At 36.6% G+C, this 23792-nt stretch overlaps 1 protein-coding gene across 1 annotated transcript in view; it reads left to right on the top strand.

The window, feature by feature from the left end:
• The window catches only part of LOC140160794 (guanylate cyclase soluble subunit beta-1-like), a 43397-nt gene that overhangs the window by 10156 nt on the left and 9449 nt on the right, over nt 1-23792 (top strand). The window contains exons 3-5 of the mRNA XM_072184100.1: nt 4803-4903; nt 19336-20332; nt 20800-21025. Of these exons, the coding sequence (XP_072040201.1) occupies nt 4803-4903; nt 19336-20332; nt 20800-21025 (1324 nt within the window). The remainder of the gene's footprint in view (nt 1-4802; nt 4904-19335; nt 20333-20799; nt 21026-23792) is intronic.

The following is a 23792-nucleotide window of genomic DNA, read 5'->3' as shown; positions in this document are numbered from 1 at the left end:
TATTAATTAAAACTCTCCTTTCACTAGGATCCACAACATGGTCATCTATCAGGGCGCAGTTGTTTAACCCCATTACATTTGTTCATTCATTGAATGACCTTCGACAATTTGAGTACAAAAACTCATACCCTGCAACGTGAGGTCAAATTTTGTATTATGATTGTTTAATTGAGGTTATTGAACTATGCAATTGGATTGAGGCCATTGTGGTCCATAGTGTTTGACTTAAAGGACCACCGTTATTCTCACAGTAGATTTGAAGTCCACTATAGCCACTTTAATTTGACGTGGAAGTTGTTTTGAGAATGAAATGTTAATTCCGCGCAGTCCAGCGAGAAATATTTTTGTTACTACCATACCATGTTCACTGAGGTCCAGTAAATAGCGCACGGTTGTTTGAAGGCATATGGAACTGTATTAATTTTTTAAGCAATGTTGAACACTGAGGGCGCTATTTATCTTAAATCGTGTTTGCAGGTAGCATAGGTCATGCGATACGTGACGTACGAGACTGACGAAGAAAACAAGGCTGACAGCCCCATTCAAAATACACGGTTAGCAGTTACAAATTGAAAAACAACATACTTAGAGTGAGATACTTTGTCGAACCCCAACGGTTTTAGAATAACATAATTTTTCTTTGACACCACATAACAAATTTAGAATTGTTTGTGAAGATTTCATGATTGTGTGTTAATCCAATGGCGACGTCAAAAATGGCGATATCGCATCCACCATCATCTGCGTGTTTGGATCTTTACAAGGGGCAGATACTTGTAAAATGGCATTAAAAATGAGTAACATATAGCTCATGTGTATATTTTTTGTCATGAAATGAATGGAATAGCTCATATTATTGGGCTAAATTATATTTAAAATGTAAGTAAATAGCGCCCTCAATCTGCACACAAATATACAACTTATAGAATAAAAATAACCTCAAAAGGGCAGAAAAGGATGAACAATTTGATGAGGGAAAGAAAATCTAAGTTTAAAATAGCTAAAAAATATGTATGTATATTAGTGTGATAGCTGTTGGTATTGGAAAGGTCTAGAATTGAAAATTATGTAATGTTTTGTTAGAAACATTAATAAATGATCACATCAAACAACCGCGAGCGAAATAGTCGAGATTTGAAGATGCAGGTGACAACAACGACTATATCGCAATTTCGAAATGGCACAAGGGAATCCTCGAATTACGAATTTGATTTAGGAAATAAGGTAGAATATTTACTTTCCGGCCATGGAAATATTGTGCAATTGTTACAGATGTTAAAACCTCTTAACCTAATGTTTTATGAGTATGTATTTTTTGAAAATAATGCCGATCAAAGAGACAGGTACACTTCAGGCGTAAAAATATTGGAGATAAACTTTCAACATTCACTTAGATTTCAGCAAACACATCTTGTCTGCTAAAATAACAATCAGATGCATGTGGTGCGCGTCACCCCTAGTGAGATGAATCTCAGAATATGCACATTTTAATGGGAAATTTCATATGAAGAACTTGTGCCATGTAATTTTCACTCCCTTTGACGACATCGTGTCTAGGAATTCCCCACACTCGATTAACATTTGGGACACGTGTTACTAAATCTATATAACAAGTAAAGAAATAAATACTCTACATCCTATCCTCAGGTTTCTTAATTCTTAAAGCATTCCTCCATTTTATGGAATAATCCTTTTAAAATGAGCTTGAATTTAAAATTTCCTTTAGATATACCAATTTAGTATGCAAGCGCACGCAAACAGCTGGGGTTTTGAACAACCCGATAATCCCGTGAAGAAAATTTGATGATATTATGTGCCAAATGCGCGCAGTAACATTTGTTCTTGTTTATTTTCAAATTCGATGTTTAAATGTAATGATAATCAAACTTTAAAGCTCAAGTTTTTGATTGGTATTATAGCGCAGACTAACTTTGAACTGTTAAAGTTTCATTTCTTAAACAATGAAAAAAATCAGAGTTGGTTTCAAAATTGTAATGTCGTGGCATTTATCATTGGGTTTCTCCGGAAGGTTTGTGGGTGCAAGTTTGGATGAAATTGTGTCTCGTGAATAATTACAAAATTTATGCTAATAAAGATACGTTTTAAAGTTTGTGATACCTCCTTAAAGGTTGCGATATATTCTTAAATTTTGTGATACCTTTTTAAAGGTTATGATACCTTCTTAAAGTTGTGATACCTTCTTAAAGGTTGTGATACCTTCTTAAAGGTTGTGATACCTTCATAAAGGCTGTGATACCTTCTTAAAGGTTGTGATACCTTCTTAAAGGTTGTGATACCTTCATAAAGGTTGTGATACCTTCTTAAAGGTTGTGATACCTTCGTAAATGTTGTGATACCTTCTTAAAGGTTGTGATACCTTCATAAAGGTTGTGATACCTTCTTAAAGGTTGTGATACCTTCTTAAAGGTTATGATACCTTCGTAAATGTTGTGAGACCTCCAGATGAAATGCTTAATAACATAAATAAAAGAAGGAAGGACGCATTTTCATTCAAGTGTAGTGTTAAATTCTACGACATATGCGATGTCACATTATTGCTTTTTCTTCAATTGAAGCCTTGAAATAGACATATATTCTACATTACATTACTATGCATGGCTTAACAGTTCTTGAGTTGATAATTTAAGATAATGCACTTTGATATTTATTCAAACTCCTGTTATGTGCTTGTTAAAGACAACCGATAGATACATTCACTGCTTCAGCTATTTAATCAATGCAACCCTCTCACCACTGTCAAAATAGAGTAAATAATTGTATTAAGTAATTCGAATTCTCCGTTAGTACTGTCTTAGTTGTTTATATTTGATTAAAAAGCACGTTGACTGTATACTAACTTTGAGTGTATAATTTAGCAGATCTGGGCAAGCCATTATTTTTTAGAGTTTTGACATTTCTTATTTGGAAGTATATATTATGTTGTTATACCATCCCATAAACCCACACCCTGCAAAACCGCTCACCCCTTCAAATTTCCCAGTAAAATATATTGTTTGAATAATTCTCAAATGTTACAAATCTAGTCTATTGTACGCTTTTTAAAGCGTACAATGTTTAAATGTATGTTTAAGGGTATACGAGGTATTGTTGGTCGAAGCAGCCAACAAAATTGATTTTCATTATCTGAATCAATATATTATTGAAAAATAACACTTTGTTGTTTTGCATTCTACAAATCATATACTTTGAAAACTTGCTTAATTTAATGTTGTTAATGAGTTATGTACGTTTTACAAACGTGTTGTTGTTTCAGCCCTCTTTACAATATAACTCAAGAACCACAGGACCTACAAAAGTATCTGTGATATTTGAATTCTTCTACACGCTCGCTATGAATTGAGCAATGCAATTTTGCTAAAGCTCACTACCATTCGCAAGATGCTGTGAACTACTTTTTTCTGCTGCTTCGACCAACAATGCATCGTATACCTTTAAAAACATACATTCCTCCCCCAACACCCATGCATAGCAACGAGCTATCCCCTATCCCCCAATACACCAAACCTTCAACACACCTCCATGATGCAGTCATGTCTACAGTAGAATTCACCACGACCTTTGCAGGACTTAAACCCCATTAAAAGCTATTAAACCAAGATAACACTCATTGCAAACAGCTCAACTGATTAAATCAGATCTTCTCTGGTTGTGCACATGTCTGTTTTACCTGTGCGGAATCGCAATGAGCTGGTATTATAGGCCTAGTTTCAGTTGGGTAACCGATTATAAAGGAAACGCAAGGTAACAATGGTACGTGTTCACGAAATGAGACAATGGTCTGCTTATTGTTAACCAGCATTCTTGAAAATGAGCAACATAATGATTGTTGACTTAACACGGTTTGGAAATAATTTCTTCATATTTTTGGTGTTATCTGTCATTTACATATCCTTCCTAAAACACAAAAGTGCGAATACTTCCAAACACCTAAATTAGCTAAAATTTTAGGACAAAACTATATTTTCTAGAATTTCAGAGAATACTTTCAATGTAGCTTGTACCGTTTTTTTGTGGCATCCTTCAGAAGTCAGCGGTCCGTTACCAATATTTTCGGTCAAATCTCCATTCAATGAACACGGGGAGTTGGCTAGCTATGAGCTATGAGCTAGCAATTTTACCAAAGTGCGAATATTTCTGAACACCTAACCTAGCTGTAATTTTAGGTCATGTTAGAGAAATATATTTTGGAGAACACTTTAAATATTGGCCGGTTATTTTTCACACAGTGATGTTAACTAGGCAAATGCCTATACTTCTAACATACACTATTTGTAAAGGTCGCGCGTCAATGGTGAGAGCACTGTGTATTGTGTATAGGAAAACGGACAGTAACTGCAGTATGCGTTATACACATCACGTATTGATACTCTTGATAATAGCGATATAAAAATAATAACGTAGTTATATTATTATTAATCCCAGAGTATACTCATCCAAATGTTATACAGGTTTAATGGAACAAACCAGGCCCGTAGCCAGGATTTATTTGGGGGAGGGGTGCTGATTTTGAAAAAGTGGACCTTTTTTTCCCCAAAATTTGGACCTTTTTGGACTGGGGCGGATGTGGACATTTTGTACCAAAAGGCAAAAAAAACCTCTATTTTTCGCTCGCTACGCACGCAAATGGGACGTTTTGGGTAAGAAAGGGGACTTTTGGGGCCTTTGCCATTTGGGGGGTGCGTCGCTCACCACCCCACCTCCGCACACCCTGGCTACGGGCCTGGAACAAACTTCTCAAATGTAATATCTGTATCGTTTGTTTTTTTTGTGTTCATTTTTAGGAAAGAGGCCGCAGTGGAGGTCGATGGTCACTTCCTTACACGTCAAGTGTACAATGATATGCTTTCATATGACTTAATAGGAGCAGCCGTCAAAGTTTTGGGTAAGTATCTGCATGCAAAAGTAGCAAAACCAATTTTGCTGAATAATATACCGAGGTTTAGTTTTAAAATCCAGCGGTTTAGTTTTAAAATCCAGGTAGTGTTAAGAATGTAATATAAACCTGGAATGTAATTAATAATGCAGTTTAGGTAATTTTACAACTAACGTCCTTGAATATTAGAATGATTCGAGCCGTATACTAACTTGATGTGGGGAACAAAACAAAGACAAGATAAAAACTAATGCAGTATGTAAACCATGGTGGTATACACCACCATGGTTTACATACTGCATTAGTTTTTATCTTGTTCCCCACATCAAGTTGGTATCAAGCTCGAATCTTTCTGTTGTTTATATAGTCTAGGTATCCTCTTGTATCATCCTATGATTCTTGGGTGTTTTTGTACCTCGTCCGTTGGAGACACCATTACCTAGGCATCCTCTTATGTCATCCTTTGATCCTTGGTGTGTTTTATACCTCGTCCGTTGGAGACACCATTACCCACTTTGTCCTTGAATATATTAGCACATAAATGTTTTTACGTCATGCGAGAATATTCCTATTGGACCTCTTTAAGACGTTTCTACACCAAACATAACAAACTACCACGGGATATGTGATGATAATCCAACATTACCACCGTGTTATTAAAGAACACATCAGAGATATCGCCGATAATATTTGGTCGTAAAACACCAATATTATGCTATCGCTGACAGTGTTTCGCGTAATACACTTATTACTCTCAAACTAGGACTAAATCAATATTCATGGACTAGTTCTCTAAATTTGCTTTACTTATCGTAATATATAGGTTAACTATTTAAGGTAATAGAAAAATAAGATTAAACCAACAGCGTGACAGTAATGTAATTAATATGGATTTACCATGTGAGGTTATCAAAATTCATCATGCACATTTGAGGATATAAATAGTATTATTTGGTTTATACCAGATTGAATTATTGTTTTATGTCGGTTATCACGTGATCTATCAATCAAGCCTGCAGTTAATGAGCTGTATAGTGTATAGTCTGCTGAGCAGCATACCAAACGGTGGCTAAAGCTGCTACTGGTATGAAAAAGGAGGAGTAACCCTCATATTTTGTCATGTGGTGCAACTTTGTATTTCAGTGTCAATCCGGCAATCATAACATTATGCCTTATATGTTAGAAAAATAATTATCATGCCCGAATCACATTGCTTTATTTAAAACAAACTCATATTGACCATAAAAACGAATATAAAAACAGTCGGCTCTCAACACGCGATATTCACAATTCCCGCGCCGAAATTGTCTAAGTGCAATGACGTAATGGTTATTTGTGTTCAATTGTCGTCAGCCTTCATTGTATTACTGGGACGTCATTGCACTCGGCGCCTGGGAATTTTGAATATCGCGTGTTGAGGAACGGATGTTTTTATTCGTTTTTATGGTCACTATGAGTTTGTTTTAAATAAAACCATGTGATTCGTGCTTGATAATTATTTTCTAACATATAAGGAATAATGTTGTGATTGCCGGAGATTTCCTTTAATTAAGGATGAATGCAAAGTTCGACAAGCGTTCGACCGCCGGTTCCGGGCTGTTTCGTCTGGTTGGAGACGGTTTCTACTGTTCTGAACAATGATTTAATCCCTTAACCGGTTCTGTTGTTTCACAACTATTATTTTGTACGCAGTGTTACCACAATTTCACGCGTATACGGCGTTTCATTGAACTTTTGCATATAATTTAGCGGTATCTGGAATGATTTCTGAAAATGTATTTGACTGTATACAAGGATCGATTTGTATGTACCTCAGTCAATATCATGTTTATTGTTCGTAGAACTTGGATAAAAATAAAGTTCATAAGGTCGATCTAAGGAGGCAGCAGCCTGCTAATGATCAATATGAGCTCATTTTGCATGAACGCCATTCTGCCAATTCAAATTGGGTAATTCTGACACATTACTCAAATTGAGCAAGGATGCCTCTAACTTAATTAAGCTACCAAGGTATCATTGTATACGTTCAAATTTATACGCTACGCTTAAGCTGAGCGAAACTGCAAATCATGTAATGTAAGACAACCTTGAACCTTCGATCTTTTATGCCCAGCTGTGCCCTACTGTGCAATGATGTATGCTTTTGAGGTTTGTTTTTTAATAATTTTGGTTTCTTAGCTTTCTGTAACTATTATATACAGTAAGATAATTTATCAAATACAGTTCAAAGGCGCAAACCTTCTCCTTTCCCCTTCCCTCCCCCATTTACCTCTCAATCAATGTTGGGGAGACTGGAGAGCCCAATGGAAAAAGTGCTTTTATCAACATTGAACTGGGGGAGAGCGGTGGCGATTTACATTTATTATGCCAGAGTGTGCCAACATTAATTTCCTTGATTGTAACATTTACGCATAAACATTACAGATACCATTGCCTGTTAGTTAATTCTTACGTAAGCGTATGTTTGTTTAGAGTACATATCTACGTATTCCCTGAGTGCTAACCAACACCTGAGTGCTAACCAACTATATGAGCAGTTTCAGTCGGCATATAAGCCGCAACACAGCACAGAAACGGCATTACTTCGTGTAAAGAACGACATTTTAGCTGAAATTGATAATCACCGGGTTGTATTGTTGGTTTTATTAGATCTTTCTTCAGCGTTCGACACTGTTGACTATGACATTTTATTTCACCGGCTTCAAGACACTTTTCACATTTCTGAAACCGTTTTACATTGGATTCAAAGTTACCTCCAAAATCGCACTTTTCGCGTGACTGTGGAAAATGATTTTTCTGCTCCTCAGCCCGTCGAGTTTGGTGTTCCTCAAGGATCCGTGTTGGGCCCGCAATTATTTAGCATGTATACATATACCTTGGGACACATCATAAGAAAGCATGGCATCAGATACCATATATATGCTGATGACACACAGATGTACGTTTCTTTTGACCCGCGTGTACCTGGTGATGATGAACGTGCTCTTTCTAGACTGTCTAAGTGTATTGACGACGTAGAATGTTGGATGACAAGCAATAAATTGCAAGTAAATGAACAGAAAACTGAGTTTTTCGTCACATCAACTTCCTACAAATTAAGCAATTTACCTGAGCTTAAACTCAAGATTGGAGATGCAGAAATTGCCGCTTCACCCACTGTAAAGAACCTTGGTGTTACTTTTGACACAACTATGTCCATGTCCAAGCATGTCAGTGATATGTGTCGCTCTATTAACTTCCATCTCAGGAACATGTTTAGAATACGTCGGTACATTGATTTTGACTGTTGTAACCATCTTGCTAGGTCGCTGATCACCTCTCGTTTGGACTATGCCAATGCTTTGTTGTATGGGGTCAAAAGCAGAGACCTTAAACGTCTCCAGTCGCTTCAAAACAGAGCGGCTCGTTTGGTGTTTCGTGTTCCCCGAGACCAGAATGCGGAAGTTCTATTGTCTGATCTGCACTGCCTGCCGGTGAATGACAGGATTTTGTTTAAAACCATGCTCTATGTGTACAAGTGTCTTAACCATGAAGCTCCGTCATACCTTTCTGACTGTCTGTGCAAACGCTTACCTGGAAGGGAAGGTATGAGATCTGGACATGATTCTACACGACTGTACGAGCCGCGAACCAACTTAGTAACAGCGGGTGATCGGTCATTCCAGGCGTTTGCTCCAAGGGAATGGAATAAGCTGCCGATCACCCTCCGTGAATCAATTTCTGTGTCAAGTTTTAAAGGGAAATTAAAAACCCATCTCTTCCCACGTTTTTAGTTTGTGTATGACACCACTGCCCACGTGCTTTTAAAATTATGATGTGTATTTTATGTATAGGCTTTTTAATTGCCTATTTTAATGTGTCTTAATTTTGTTTTTTAATAACTATGCGGTTCATATTCTTGTGTTTTTAAAAATGTATTAATATGTATAATGCTTGTATTATGTATATGCGCTGTGATCGCTTGAAATGGCGCTTAATAAATGCCTTTGTAATAATTCCCTTTGTAAACATTTCTTAACATACATTTCATGTATGTAAGAAGAATGAATAGTAAGATCGGGAGTAAGATCAGCTAATTTACAAACACGGTCTTTAATCTGATTAGTATAGTTGAACTGAACCTTAATCGTTCATTGTGAGTGTAACCTGGGATCAGGAACATGAACAGAATATCAATAGAGAGCTGATAGAAAATGCATGCTTGTATCTGAAATGCATAAACAATCTACAGGAAAACACAAAATAACGTCACTGCATTTAGTTTTGCACTTCTAGCTTTCGATTCAACAATTTACTGAACTTTTGTTTCTTAGCTTAAATGTTATCAGGTTTTTGTTTTCACAAAGTAACATGGAAGACAACTCATGATAACGGCCAAGAACTCAAAGTCAAAATTAGTCGTACAACATCTGTGGCATTAGTCGTACACACTATGGACCACAAGAGCCTCATCCCAATGGCATAGTCTAATATCCTCAATTACATAATCATAGTGCAAAATTTTACCTCAAGTTGCAGAGTATGAGTTTTTTGCACCCAAATCTTCAAAGGTCATTTCAATGAATGTACAAATGTATTGGAGTTTAAGAACTGTTCCCCTGATAGATGAGCATGTTATGGATCCTAGAGACAACACCTGTTGCATAAGAAGGTTGAACACAATTTACAAATCTGTTGCATATCAAGGTTGAACCCAGTTTACCGATTCACCGTGATTTAAAAAGCTCCAACGTTTTTGTTTCATCGGTTGTAAAAGCAGGCCCTCTATAGTCTAAGTTTATCAGATATCTTTACAGACACTAACATAGTAGATGACCTCAAGAGCACGGTCAAGAAACCATCAAATCCAGTCAAACCAAAGCTATGGTATAATACAAACGTAATGAAACGACAATTTAAATGCATGCATGGTGTCCCAGTTCGTGAGAATAGAGTAGCCTAAGGCTGGGCAGCCCGCGAACGAGATCTCACACTAGGTGCGTGTTATTTCAATTGACTGTGCTAGTTACCGTGGAACATCGCATAATATTGTTTTCGGCATGAATGTTTGCCGAGCAATAACTATCCCTGGGGCTATTCTTTTTTGGCTATTGAATTTATTGATGGTATTTCCATAAAATCAGATTATGATAAAAGGCAAGCAGATGTGTGATAAAACAAATGCACAAGGGTTCACTGCGTACATACGCACAATTTGATGGTCGTATATTAGAAGAAATAAAAGAATACGAAAACATGGTTGCAAGAAATAGTGAAGGTACCTTATAATATTACATAAATCATGACTTAAAATATATGTATACATCTAGGAACCATCAAAGATATATAGATCAAGGCCAAATATCTAACTACAGAATTGTCAAAAAAACTTGCACAAACTACGTTTTTGAACATTTGTCTTTGTCTGGGGTGAACATATTGTACATATTGTACCTTAATTATTTTGCGCACTGTAGAATGGTTAATTATACAACTACCTTTGCTGAAATATATTTGAACTTTGAAGAATATAATATGTTATTGATTGTCAGTGTTCATTAGTCGAATAGTATTATAATCATAATATTTGGTGATTTTGTTGAAATGAAGCGTTAAAAGCCATCATATTTTCACTTTCAATCTTTTTATTATTTGATGTTATACACCAACGTTAAGTGCAACGTATTTATGAACGCATGTAACCTATGGTGACAACTTCATCCTGTATAAAAAAAATAAGTTGCTGCAGTTAAACATACTGTCAGCATCGATTTTATGACATTCTTACAAGCAAGTTGAGTGCGAACATTTTTGCTTTTTATTTATGAAATAAAATAAGCCCGCGGAAATGTTATAGTCACATTAGTGTAGAAGTTACAGGAATCGTGGCTTTGCATAAATACATTTGATGCGAAGGTTTGATATTGTATTATTGTGATTCAATTTTGCTCGTGGTGGTACGAACTTGTTAAGCTATATCGTGACTTTTCCTGAACGAATGAATCTCGTTTTCTAGTATGTTGCTATTTGAGTTGTTTCATAGTTATATCAAAGTGGTTATATTGTCGATGTGATACATATCATATGAACTTCATCGTTAGTCTTCAACCAAAAGTGAAATCCGTTGATAACTGAAGCTTATGTTATGTAATTTACAATTTGAATCTGAAATGAAGATCATTTGACAAGTTTGAAAGAGATATTAGCGGTACTATTTATTCCTATACATTTTCAACGCTGTTACGGAAATGATCACAAAATCTCACATTTTGATCATAATAGATAGTTTTAGTTTTAGTTTCAAATTTGATCATCATATACTAGTGCAGTTAACAAGAAAGATTACAGTATAATATAGGAGATCTTGTGTCAATGACGTCTATATTGCTAGTTAGAGGTTAATATATAGCTGTGCATCAGTTGTTTGGAGGGCATACGCCCTTCGTAACAGTTTGCGCGAACTGTTCCAGAACATATAGGGCGCACACGCGGAAGTCATTAAGCGTATCTGATCTGCCTAGTGCTAGTATATTACCTTTTTCTTTAGGGGCTCATACCCTATACCAATTCAAAATATTTTCTGCCATGTTAATGATAATCATCATTTTGACTTTCTGAGCAGACTGATTTAAAAAAATATGTGTCCCACGTTTAGTTGTTGTTTGGCTGATTATTTCGACTCGTGATGTTGATGGTATACCTTGGCTATAATACGGTAGCTCAAATTCATCGTATCAAATGTTAGTTCTCTTAAACAATTAATTTGCCACAAAATAAAACATGATGTTAATAATTCCTCAAACAAGATGTTAAATTTAATCGGTATTGTAATTAGATTTCGATCTTTAAACAAATTTAGTATTAAATATTCCATAAAGTGGATTTCATAGCTTCTTCTTCCCACTCCAAAGCGTCACCATGGTCACTATTGGTATTGGTATGTGTATACTTTTAAAAGTTTATTAAACAAGCAGGAAGTTGCTAGCTAAAATCAAATTTTATAACATTAGCTCTCTGAAGTTGAGTTGCAGTAAGACACCATGTAACGTATGTTAACAATGCCTCGTTTGAAATCAAGGCACAAACTTGGGACAACATATGTATTCTCTTGTTTATTCTTATCATTTTCTTCTGAGAAATGTTTGTTACTTCAAATCTCCGCTAGCTTTAAGTTGGTTCTCGTTTAACGCAGGAACAAAATTAAATGAGACAGATGCTTGATATAAAAGCGTCTGGTATGTGTATACTATTTCCATTATTCTGACGTCTGATGTGTTTGTTCGTCTAAGTATGCTAGGGACTGGCACATAGTATTAAAGGGACGGGCTGTCTGTAATATCGACAAGATACACCATGTCGACAAAACTGAAATACATGTTTATATCGCTGGCTGTTTTTAGTTGTATTTAGTTTATTTTCTAAAGCTCGGGGAATTATAATAATTGAATTATATTAGCAGACAGCAGACTACACAAAAGTAAAATTTCGTATTATGTAACATAATTGCAGCAAATGTCCCTTTAATTTTTCATTTGCAAAAAACATTAAACACATTCACGTAAAGTGCGCCAGACAATCAAACAATATGATTGTAATTGTCGCATATGATGTAAAGTCACAAGACCCAGATAAAGCACGAATGTTTGTATGACATATTGACAATACAAAGTCTCATTTAATCCCATACTGTCATTATTAAATGTAATCTAAAATGAACTCCTTTTATACTTATTGCATACAAAATATATCCACTGGTTTACAACATATTCGCTCTTTAATAGGACATGCCCAAGGTATAATGAACCACCACGAACCTTTCTGTCACAATGATATTTTTGGCATATACATGTTACCATCCTGCGGTATATTGTCAATATCTACCGGGTAAAGAAAACATTTGGGTGAAATAATTAGAAAATTATACCTCCAAGAAATAAGGACGATGTGACTGACACTTCCATAGATTTGTTGTTGTGCATTTCTGATCCACAAATCTGATAGCACACAAGGCGACTTTAAATATTGAGAAAATATAATTCATTTTGGGCGGGAATGGCTTCGATCCCTTTAAGACTGGTTTAAAGCACGTAATGTAAGTAACAAAGGCAAGTTGTTTTACAAATTGAAAGAAGTCAGAAGTCAGCTTTTCAATCTTAGACTTAGAATTAAACAGTTCGATAAACGTTCAATTCCCGGGTTAAATTCTGTTTATAAATGCTGAATCTGAATCCGAATTAACGAAATTCACTATATGAACTCTCAACTTTTAAATCTATTAAAAGCAAGTTGTTTAACGCAGTTGCAATTTTCATAACTATTTGAGACATTGATGTGAATGTAGGTCGCTACTAACTAAAGTGGTTGATTGACCTTTGCAATAAAAAATGTTCTGTACGAATGTTAATGACCGTCGCCTGCCTTTTGGTATATGGAAATAAGAGTGCAAATTGCACCGATTTTTATTAAATCTATGTTGTAAGTGACTCTACTAGAACGGAGTATTTGGGAATATTATTGACATATGTTTAAAAAATGTAATAGCATACTGACGTGTTATATTATAGATTTCTAGACAATTCACATATTTATACTTATTTTGTAAAACAAGCAGGAAATTAGCTAAAATCTAATTTGATAACATCCTTACTAGTTGAGCTACAGAAACACACCATGTAACGTATGTTAACAATGCCTCGTTTGAAATCAAGGCACAAACTTGGGACAACATATGTATTCTCTTGTTTATTCTTATCATTTTCTTCTGAGAAATGTTTGTTACATCAAATCGTCGTTAGCTTTAAGTTGGATCTCGTTTAACGCAGGAACAAAATTAAATGAGACAGATGCTTGATGTAAAAGCGTCTGGTATGTGTATACTATTTCCATTATTCTGACGTCTGATGGGTTTGTTCGTCTAAGTATGCTAGGGACTTGCACATAGTATTAAAGGGACGGGCTGTCTGTAATGTCGACAAGATACACCATGTCGACAAAACCGATATACATGTTTATATCGCTAGCTGTTCTTAGTTTTATTTAGGGGTGGTGCAATAATTATGTGTGATGAATTCTCAAAATGGTCTGCTAAAAATCGCTTCCACCCCTTTGGCCGTGCCAAAAATCTTTGCCCCCCCCTTCGACGTGCCAAATAACCTTTGCCCCCTTTTGGCGTGCCAAAAATCTTTACCACCCCCCCTCCCTTACACATGCAAGATTTTGGGGAACCCGAATTTAAAACCTTAAATTGTCTTACCATATAAAGCGAGCGCAACGAGCAGGAAATTTTGCATATTTGAACATGTTCCTAACGTTTTCCTACGCCTTTTTAGGGCGTAATATAGAAATAGGGTGTGATATAGAAACAGTGCCCAAAATATCTGTGCCAAAATTGCTTGCCCCCCCCTTTCGACCTGCCAAAAATGCTTGCCCTGCCCCTTTTGGCCTGCCAAAAATCTTTGCCCCCCTATAATTCACCACACCGGGGGTACACATAATTATTGCACCACCCCTTAGTTTATTTTCTAAATCACGGGGAATTTTAATAATTGAATAATATTAGCAGGCAGCAGACTACACAAAAATAAAATTTTGTATTATGTAACATAATTGCAGCAAATGCCCCTTTAATTTTTGATTTGCAAAAAGCATTGAAAAACATTCACGTAATAGTGCGCCAGACAATCAAACAATATGATTGTAATTGTCGTATATGATGTAAATTCACAAGACCCAGATAAAGCACGAATGTTTGTATGACATATTGACAATACAAAGTCCCATTTAATCCCATACTGTCATTATTAAATGTAATCTAAAATGAACTCCTCTTATACTTATTGCATACACAATATATCCACTGGTTTACAACATATTCGCTCTTTAATAGGATATGCCCAAGGTACAGTGAACCACCACGAACCTTTCTGTCACAATGATATTTTTGGCATATACATGTCACCATCCTGCGGTATATTGTCAATATCTACCGGGTAAAGATAACATTTGGGTGAAATAATTAGAAAATTGTACCTCCAAGAAATAAGGACGATGTGACTGACACTTCCATAGATTTGTTTTTGTGCATTTCTGATCCACAAATCTGATAGCATTAGGAGACTTACAATTTACGAAAATAGAATTTATTTTGCGCGGGAATGGCTTCGATTCCTTCAGGGGCGGCGCCAGGGTATTTTGATAGGGGGGCAATACAATTTTTGAAATTTGTTATGGGGCGCGTGTCGCGCCCTCAGTCGCGCGATTGCGCGACGCAGGGGGGTGTCTGAGGGGGGATGTGCCCCCCTGAGAATTTGGAAAATTTTCAAAATGAAAGCACAAATGAAGCCATTTGATGCACCATTTTCACCCTTTTTTGGGTTATTTATTTATTCTCCAACCGCATATTTTTATGGATTTCATTCATGGGCCCGACTTTCGGCCCGCTGGTTTTAGGCATTGATCTACTCAATTACGTAGTAAATCTAGCACCTTTTGGCAACAGAATAAGTTCATGGTACAATGTGCACGAAGTGCGCGAAAATTTGCGATATTGAAGCTAAACTGGTGATGGTGGAAAAGTTAAATAAAGTCGCGCGGAGCGCGCAAAAATTGGCACTTTGTAGGCTAAAATTACCAAATATGAGGTTATTTTGGTCAGAAACCCGTACCCACATACAAGCGTCAACATTGGGGAATGAGTGTATGAACCATCTACCCTATCAAAATATTGGTTGGATTTTACCCGGCACCAAAACCCACACCCCGCGATCTACGCCTTTATGATCGCAACGTGGTATAAGCCTATGTTAAGTTGCATTGTATTATGATATGACGTTTTTTATATTAATATAGGCACGATAAAATGATATGAATGGGGGGGGGGTGTCTGGAGCGAAAAAAAAAGTTTTTTATGCTTTTTTAGTCAGAAAATGTCAAAATTTGCCCATTGCTCTCTTTCTCTCCCTCCTTTTTTCTCTCCTTCTTCTCTTTCTTTTCCTTCCTTTTAACTTTTTTTTTGCAAATCATAGGGGGGGCAATTGCCCCCCTGTGGCGCCGCCCTGGATTCCTTTAAGGCTGGTTTTAAAGCACGTAATGTAATTAACAAAAGCAAGTTGCTTTACACATTTAAAGTCAGCTTATCAATCTTAGACTTAAAATAAGCAGTTCGATAAATGTTTTTCTTTTATAAATGTTGAATTTGAATCCAAATTTAAAAACAATTCACCATGAACTGCCAACTTTTAAATCTATTAAAAGCAAGTTGTTTAACGCAGTTGCAGTTTTTTTCATTATTATTTGAGGCATTGATGTGAATGTAGGTCGCTAACTAACTAAAGTGGTTGATTGACCTGTGGAATAAAAATGTTCTGTACTATTGTTATTGACCGTCGCCTGCCTTTTGGTATATGGAAATAAGAGTGTAAACTGTACCGATTTTTATTAAATCTATGTTGTAAGTGACACTACTAGGACGGAGTATTTGGGGATATTATTGACATATGTTTAAAAAATGTAATGGCATACTGACGTTTTCTAGACTTTATTTATACTTATATTTATAAAAACCAGCAGGAAATTAGCTACAAATCAAATTTTATAACATCCTCACTAAAGTTGAGCAGAAAAAACCCCATATGTAACGTATGTTAACAATACCTCGTTTGAAATCAAGGCACTTGATTAAACTCCTATTGCATACAAAATCCACTGGTTTACAACATATTCGCTCTTTAATAGGATATGCCCAAGGTACAGTGAACCACCACGAACCTTTCTGTCACAATGATATTTTTGGCATACATGTCACCATCCTGCGGTATATTGTCAATATCTACCGGGTAAAGAAAACATTTGGGTGAAATAATTAGAAAATTGTACCTCCAAGAAATAAGGACGATGTGACTGACACTTCCATAGATTTGTTGTTGTGCATTTCTGATCCACAAATCTGATAGCATTAGGAAACTTACAATTTACGAAAATAGAATTTATTTTGTGCGGAAATGGCTTCGATTCCTTTAAGACTGGTTTTAAAGCACTTAATGTAAGTAACAAAGACAAGTTGCTTTACAAATTGAAAGAAGTCAGCTTTTCAATCTTAGACTTAAAATTAAACAGTTCGATAAACGTTCAATTCCCGGGTTCAATTCTGTTTATAAATGCTGAATCTGAATCCGAATTAAAGAAATTCACCATTAACTCTCAACTTTTAAATCTATTAAAAGCAAGTTGTTTAGCACATGCCATTTTCATAACTATTTGAGACATTGATGTGAATGTAGGTCGCTAACTAACTAAAGTGGTTGATTGACCTTTGCAATAAAAAAATGTTCTGTACGATTGTTATTGACCGTCGCCTGCCTTTCGGTATATGGAAATACGAGTGCAAACTGTACCGATTTTTATTAAATCTATGTTGTAAGTGACACTACTAGGACGGAGCTAGTTCCGTAGATGATCAATGTGTTGCAGGATTGTGAATAGGTTTCATAAACAATTAGGTTTGGCAAATTTATTTCTACAAAGAAATATGACCCACACCACCAAGAAATGGCAAATTTAATTTAATTTAATTTGAGAGATTTCGCTGCAGATCTAATGTACTATTATGTTTCCAAATTTTGAATTTCAAGATGAGAAACCTCATAGGACAGTACAGTACAGGGCAGGACATGTACAGAGGGTTATCACTTTTTTTTTCACACCATCTATATGAAACATATCTCTCGCGTTAAATTGGAGTAATGAGAAAATTATGAATTTTCTTCTGATACCAAAATCACAGTTTTTGAAGAGGAAAAATGGGAGATGGGGCTCACACATCTTTAATAAAAACTCATTATAAGCAACAACAAAGGTGATATGACTGACGAAGTGACAGATAGTTGCAGAGTATAATACTTTAGCTCTGAGCTAATAGAATGGACAAACTTCAACTTTACCCAGAGCAGCTAGTGCATCAGGCTGGATTTGAACCGGCAACCTTTGTAATACTAGCACGACGCTCTAACCAACTGAGCCACAGACACAGATATTAGCCTGTGGGTATTAATAACTTCAGATAGATTTCAATCTTTCTTCTCCTCCATGGCTCAGTTGGTAAACGCGTCGCGTCGTGTTAGTATTACAAACGTTGCCGGTTCGAATCCAGACAGATGCACAAGGGTTTTTTTTTTCAACTTTTATGTGCGCTTGGTGTTCTGGGTAAAGATTAAAATGTGTTACTGCCTACCAATACCATTTAGTCTCTGTTCTACATGAGATGTTGGCATTCAATGTGGCCGAGATTTGTGCTACTTCTAATACACGTATCTATCTGATTAGTAGGCTGTGTGTTCTATTTCAAGACATCCATACACACTCATGCATTTTAAGTAGATAAGATACCTGGAGGACAACGAAGAATGTGCAAAGAATATTTATCTACAGAATTATACGTACGCCATATTGTTGTTGTGGCGTTTTTGGATAGCGCCCCCAGACCTGTCATTAGGGTTATTTGGCTCTTCCAGGAATTACTTACAATTTACAGGTTTATGTGCAAATGTGCAAAGAATATTTATTTACAGAATTGTACGTATGCCATAATTGTTGTTGTTGTTGTGTGTTTTGGATAGCGCCTTCATACCTTTCATTAGGGTAGTCCGACGAGTAGGACCGTTTTTTCTAAGTTACCAGACTATACTCATTTCACACTATGATCACTATCTGACATGGTGCAAGAAAGACGAATCGCGAAAGTCCAGTGTTCGGGAGGCGCGGTTAGTGTATTTTTGTGGTTAATCTTTCTTGAGCGATCAGAGTTAGAGTATAGTTGGTAACTAAGAAAAAAGTCAGGTCCTACTCGTCGGACTACATTAGGGTTATTTGGCTCTTCCAGGAATTACTTACACTTTATAACTTTATGTGCAAATGTGCAAAGAATTATTTACAGAATTATACGTACGCCATATTGTTTTGGATAGCGCCTTCATACCTTTCATTGGGGTTATTTGGATATTCCAGAATTTATTTACACCTCCTTTTATAATAATAATTATGTATCAATGATAATATGATTATTTTACCAGGTACAAATTTTCTATGTTGTTATCTTAGAAAATAATGAACACACATTTTTCAAGAATGATGTGAAACTGACCAACCGTATTATTTGATCCTTACCATAATAAGAATTTTTTCGTTACCCAATTCTCCTTTGTTAATAAAGGCTAAAAGGTTAATATGTTTTCATATCCTAGATATCCCAGACATATTAAATTTACTTGCACAAAGTTAATCTAATTTCAACTCATAGATGTCTGGAGATGAAGATAAACCAATTTGTCACATTTGGCTCCTAAAGGTGCCCTCGTTTCATACCTCCATGAGCAGATGAAACCAAATGAAATGTATTATTTTAGCAAGTATGTATACAAAATAATTCTTATAAATTCTTTTTTATTTCTTTTATAACATCTTTTCAGATATGAGCCCAAATGATATTCTAGAAGCCTTTGGAAAGATGTTCTTCGACTTCTGCGTTGAATCCGGCTACGACAAGATCCTGAGTGTACTTGGTTCAACTACACAAGCGTTCTTGGAAAATCTCGATGCTCTCCACGATCATTTGGCCTCAATCTATCCAGGCATGCGTGCGCCATCTTTCAGATGCAGCAAGCGTGAAAGCGATGGCGCTATGATCCTTCACTACTACTCCGAGCGCGATGGACTCGAGCATGTAGTTATTGGCCTGGTACGTGAAGTTGCGAAGGCTTTACATAATTCAGAAATTGTAGTTACCATCTACAAAAATAAGGGTGAAGATTGCGATCATGTACAGTTTATCGTTGTTGAAAAAAGCCGCACTTCAGAAGAGACCGATACTTGCTCGGGTGGAGTGTCGTCTCGGCATCTGGACAGTTTATCGAAAGAACCCAAAATCAGTCCAGCCACATTTTGTCGTATTTTCCCGTTTCATGTTATGTTTGACAGAGATATGTACATAAAACAGACGGGAACATCTGTTCTGCGCGTCTTACCGCAGTTGGGAACAGACAGATGCAAAGTAACAGATGTGTTTCTCATGATGAGACCTCACATGGACTTTACGTTCAAATCAATTCTTAGTCATCTGAACACTATGTTTGTGCTAGGAAGTAAACCGGGAATGGCAGTACAAGCATATGACGACGAGACCAATGTCAAACCTGCAACAATAAAGATGAAAGGTCAGATGTTCTATGTTGCAGAATCGGATGAGATTCTGTACCTCTGCTCTCCCAGTGTAATGAATCTGGACGAGCTTCGTCGGCGTCACCTGTATCTTAGTGATATCCCATTGCATGACGCCACAAGAGATTTGGTACTGGTATCAGAGAAGTTTGAAGCCGAGTATAAGTTGACTCAAAAACTGGAAGTTCTGACTGATAAACTGCAGCAAACGTACAGAGATGTAGAATTGGAAAAAGGAAAAACAGATAGGTATGCATTTGGAAATCGTCTAGTTTTATCGGTAGTCGCTATTTATTTTTCGTTTCCTTTCTTGTTCTTGTATGTGTACGTGGTCATCAGCACCAATGGCGCTGGTTGTGGTGATGAGTTGTATAATAAACAATATTATTAACATGGGATGTACTCCTGAAGACAGAACAACCAGTATCATGTTTTAACCACGTGATACTAACAGTTGTTTTGATGCTGGGTTTCAGTAATGTGCGTAAATAGTTTTGTCGGAATAATTCTGGAATAACCTGCGCACAACTATAAACTGAACCCTAATTCTAAACCACCATAATTATAACCCTAAACCTAAACCACCATTATATAACCATAACCCTAACCTAACCCTAACCCTGAAACACAGGGTGCACAGGTAAACCAGTCTTACCTATTGTCTTACCTGCTTCGCCTGTAATTTAAATGATGAATTTCTAATATTATTTTGACAGTCTTCTCTACTCAGTTTTACCGCCACCTGTAGCTAACGAATTACGTCATAAGAGACCGGTTCCCGCCAAGAAGTTTGATTGCGTGACCCTGATGTTCAGCGGTATTGCAGGGTTCAGTGAGTTTTGCAAAAAGAATTCCTCCGACCCGATGGTTATTGTGGATCTTCTTAATGACATCTATACTACCTTTGATGTTCTCAGTGAACACAACCCAAAGGTTTATAAGGTTAGTGTAATGGTGTAATGAATCGTTAGATCACCTAAAATGAACCAACTAGCCAACCTACCGACATCCAGGCGACTGACCAACCGCCCGATCGACCAACCGACAAATAGACCAACAGATCAGCCGACCAAGTGACCAATCGAAATACCCACCCACCCACCCATCACCAACAAACTGCATTCATTTTCATTAACATCAAGTCTCACCACAATACGACTTGTATAAAGAGCTGGCATACAACCACAAAACTGATATATGAATCAAATGAAATTCTTTACTCATATCAGTCCCCGAAGCATGACATATACCAACAGTGACAGGACAATTAACTAGGTGAAAACCTTCTTCCTGACAATCCATATCCGGAGTCGTTTTGCAAATACACTCCGCTAGTTTGTTCATTTGCTGTTGCTATTTCCGTCCACTCTCCATTGTATTGCTGGATATTTTATGGACACAATCAGTGTTGCCAATGTCTCTCATATGTTGATAAATTACGCTACCTTTGGTTCTTTAATTGCACCTTAACAATTGATTTTGTATCATAGAGCCAATTGTTAATGTGAAAATCGATCTTATTATTATTCGTGGACGAGGTGCTCAAGGGGTCAAAGGTACCTGAGGTTAAGGGTTAAAGTTGACGTTGTCATTGTTTAATTCTAAGCATTGTTGGTATAAAGTTTGGCAACACTCGATAGAATTGTAGCCTCTTGAGTTCAAAATTGAAGCAATTACCTTGTGACTATTGACCAGTCGGGTCATGTTAAATATCAGTGTGTTAATTTACACACGTGCGTCAAAGAATGTGTTTATTACAGTTCTACATTCGATCAAAAGCAAATACGATCGTATATAGCTTGATGCAGACGACACGCGCCATTTCATTTTTCAACCCGGCAAATGCCCACTCTTTTAAGAATGTTTTTGTGAAAAGGTAAAAAGAAGGCCTCTTTACAGATATAAATAAACTTTCTTTTCCTTTTTTATAGATATTTTTAAACATTCCAGATTTTATCAGAAGTAAAAAAAAGAAGAAATTATTTACCGCTTAAAGGTCCGTAACCCGATCGACAGCATCAACCCCCTGATTTTTTTCATTGTTGATGAGGTTTTGGTATCACATAATAGATACTATTTTTCTCATTACTATCCTGAAATTTGACGCTCCAAGTCGATGTATTTCCGGAGAAATCATGAATCACAGCGGTTTTTACAGGTATACCAGTTTGTAAACAATGGTAAATACTTTGGATTTCTGGGTGGGAGTTATGAACGAAATATCAGTCACCGCAACAGCTACTTTGGTTTCGCGTCATACACATTCTGTGAAAAAAGCGAACCACACTAACTGCTGAGGAGACGGAGCGCCGTATATAGTTATGAAAACGGCAACAGCAAGCGTGGTGTGCTGAATAGCTCAATTGACTAGCGCGTTTGTTTTTTACCCGAGAGGTACCCGGTTCAAAACCAGGTCTCGGAAGGTTTTTTTTCCTCTCCATTTTACCCAAACTTTTTTATATTCATTTGAAATGTACATATTGCAAGGGGAAATATATTTTGTTTCCTTTTTTTCTGAAAAGGTACGAAAAAACAACACATTTTCCGTTCAATACGGGCCGGGCATTGTAGGCCTACAGCATGTCAGCATTCGTCATTGCCTGCCCAGAATGCAATTCACGTATACCAAGGTATTGGATTGCAAATTTGGCTATTTATTCACATTTACGCTGAAAATGCTCTCGTTTTTTCACAAAGCAGCATAAAGGAGGCGATATTTGATATTATTATGTAATTTTAAAGACAATCCATATCCAAAACCAATAGGGTTACCCCCCTTTAAACTAGCCATTACGATCGCAATCACAGCGGCATCTTGTATTTGACATTGCACCGAATTGGTCAAACTGAAATATAAAAAATAATATCGAATGCGCAACACATTTGTTACATCCAGTACTTATTTAGAAAAAAATAACACCATAGCCAAGTGAAGCTTTTAGTTTTTCTGCTCTTGTATTCCATTTTTCCAGCAATTCAAACCTACCTTAATCATGTTTGAAAGATGTCGGCATCTTTAAATGCTACATACAGACACCTCGATAATAAAACCTCCTTAAAATTGATAGACTGACTAACCTTTTCAGACTTGCAAATGCTCGGCCGGTTTTAGTAGCCCAAGGCTTTGGCGTAATAGTTATCACGGACGAAAAGAGAAAAGAAAACAACGACATCAAATGAACCCGCCGTATTCGGGGCAAAGTCCTCCTTGCCGAAGTCTGTTTTGTTTTTTCGCTTGCAGGACTAGCTACACCAGTGTGCGCTGTCCAAACTATCAAAACAATTTCCAAGTTCTGTTTGTTGGTTAAGTCATAAAAGAAAATACATTATTTGAAGTCACTGATTTCATTGAGTAAAGACTACGTCATTGGGCTATTCTTTAGGGGGAGAGCCAAAAATATCTGGATGCGCCCATATAAGGCAGGGTCACGTGACACAAAAGTTCGGACGCTCTGACAGGCTGCATATCAATCTTCTGTCACAGTTCCATAACAGGGATTAAAGAGTGAAGTGAAAGCAGCAGGCGGAGTTAGGTGTATGAGGCTGCATATCAATCTTCTGTCACAGTTCCATAACAGGGATTAAAGAGTGAAGTGAAAGCAGCAGGCGGACTTAGGTGTATGAGGCTATTATTGTCTAAGTTTCCGATATTGCAACATAGTTTGTTTATTTCTTTATCATGTAGGCCTACTTGTACACGAAATTAGGG

Source organism: Amphiura filiformis, chromosome 9 (assembly GCF_039555335.1).
Source record: "Amphiura filiformis chromosome 9, Afil_fr2py, whole genome shotgun sequence".
Lineage (NCBI taxonomy): Eukaryota > Metazoa > Echinodermata > Ophiuroidea > Amphilepidida > Amphiuridae > Amphiura > Amphiura filiformis.
The sequence above is the reverse complement of the archived record's forward strand: the minus strand, read 5'-3'. Positions and strand labels throughout refer to the sequence as shown.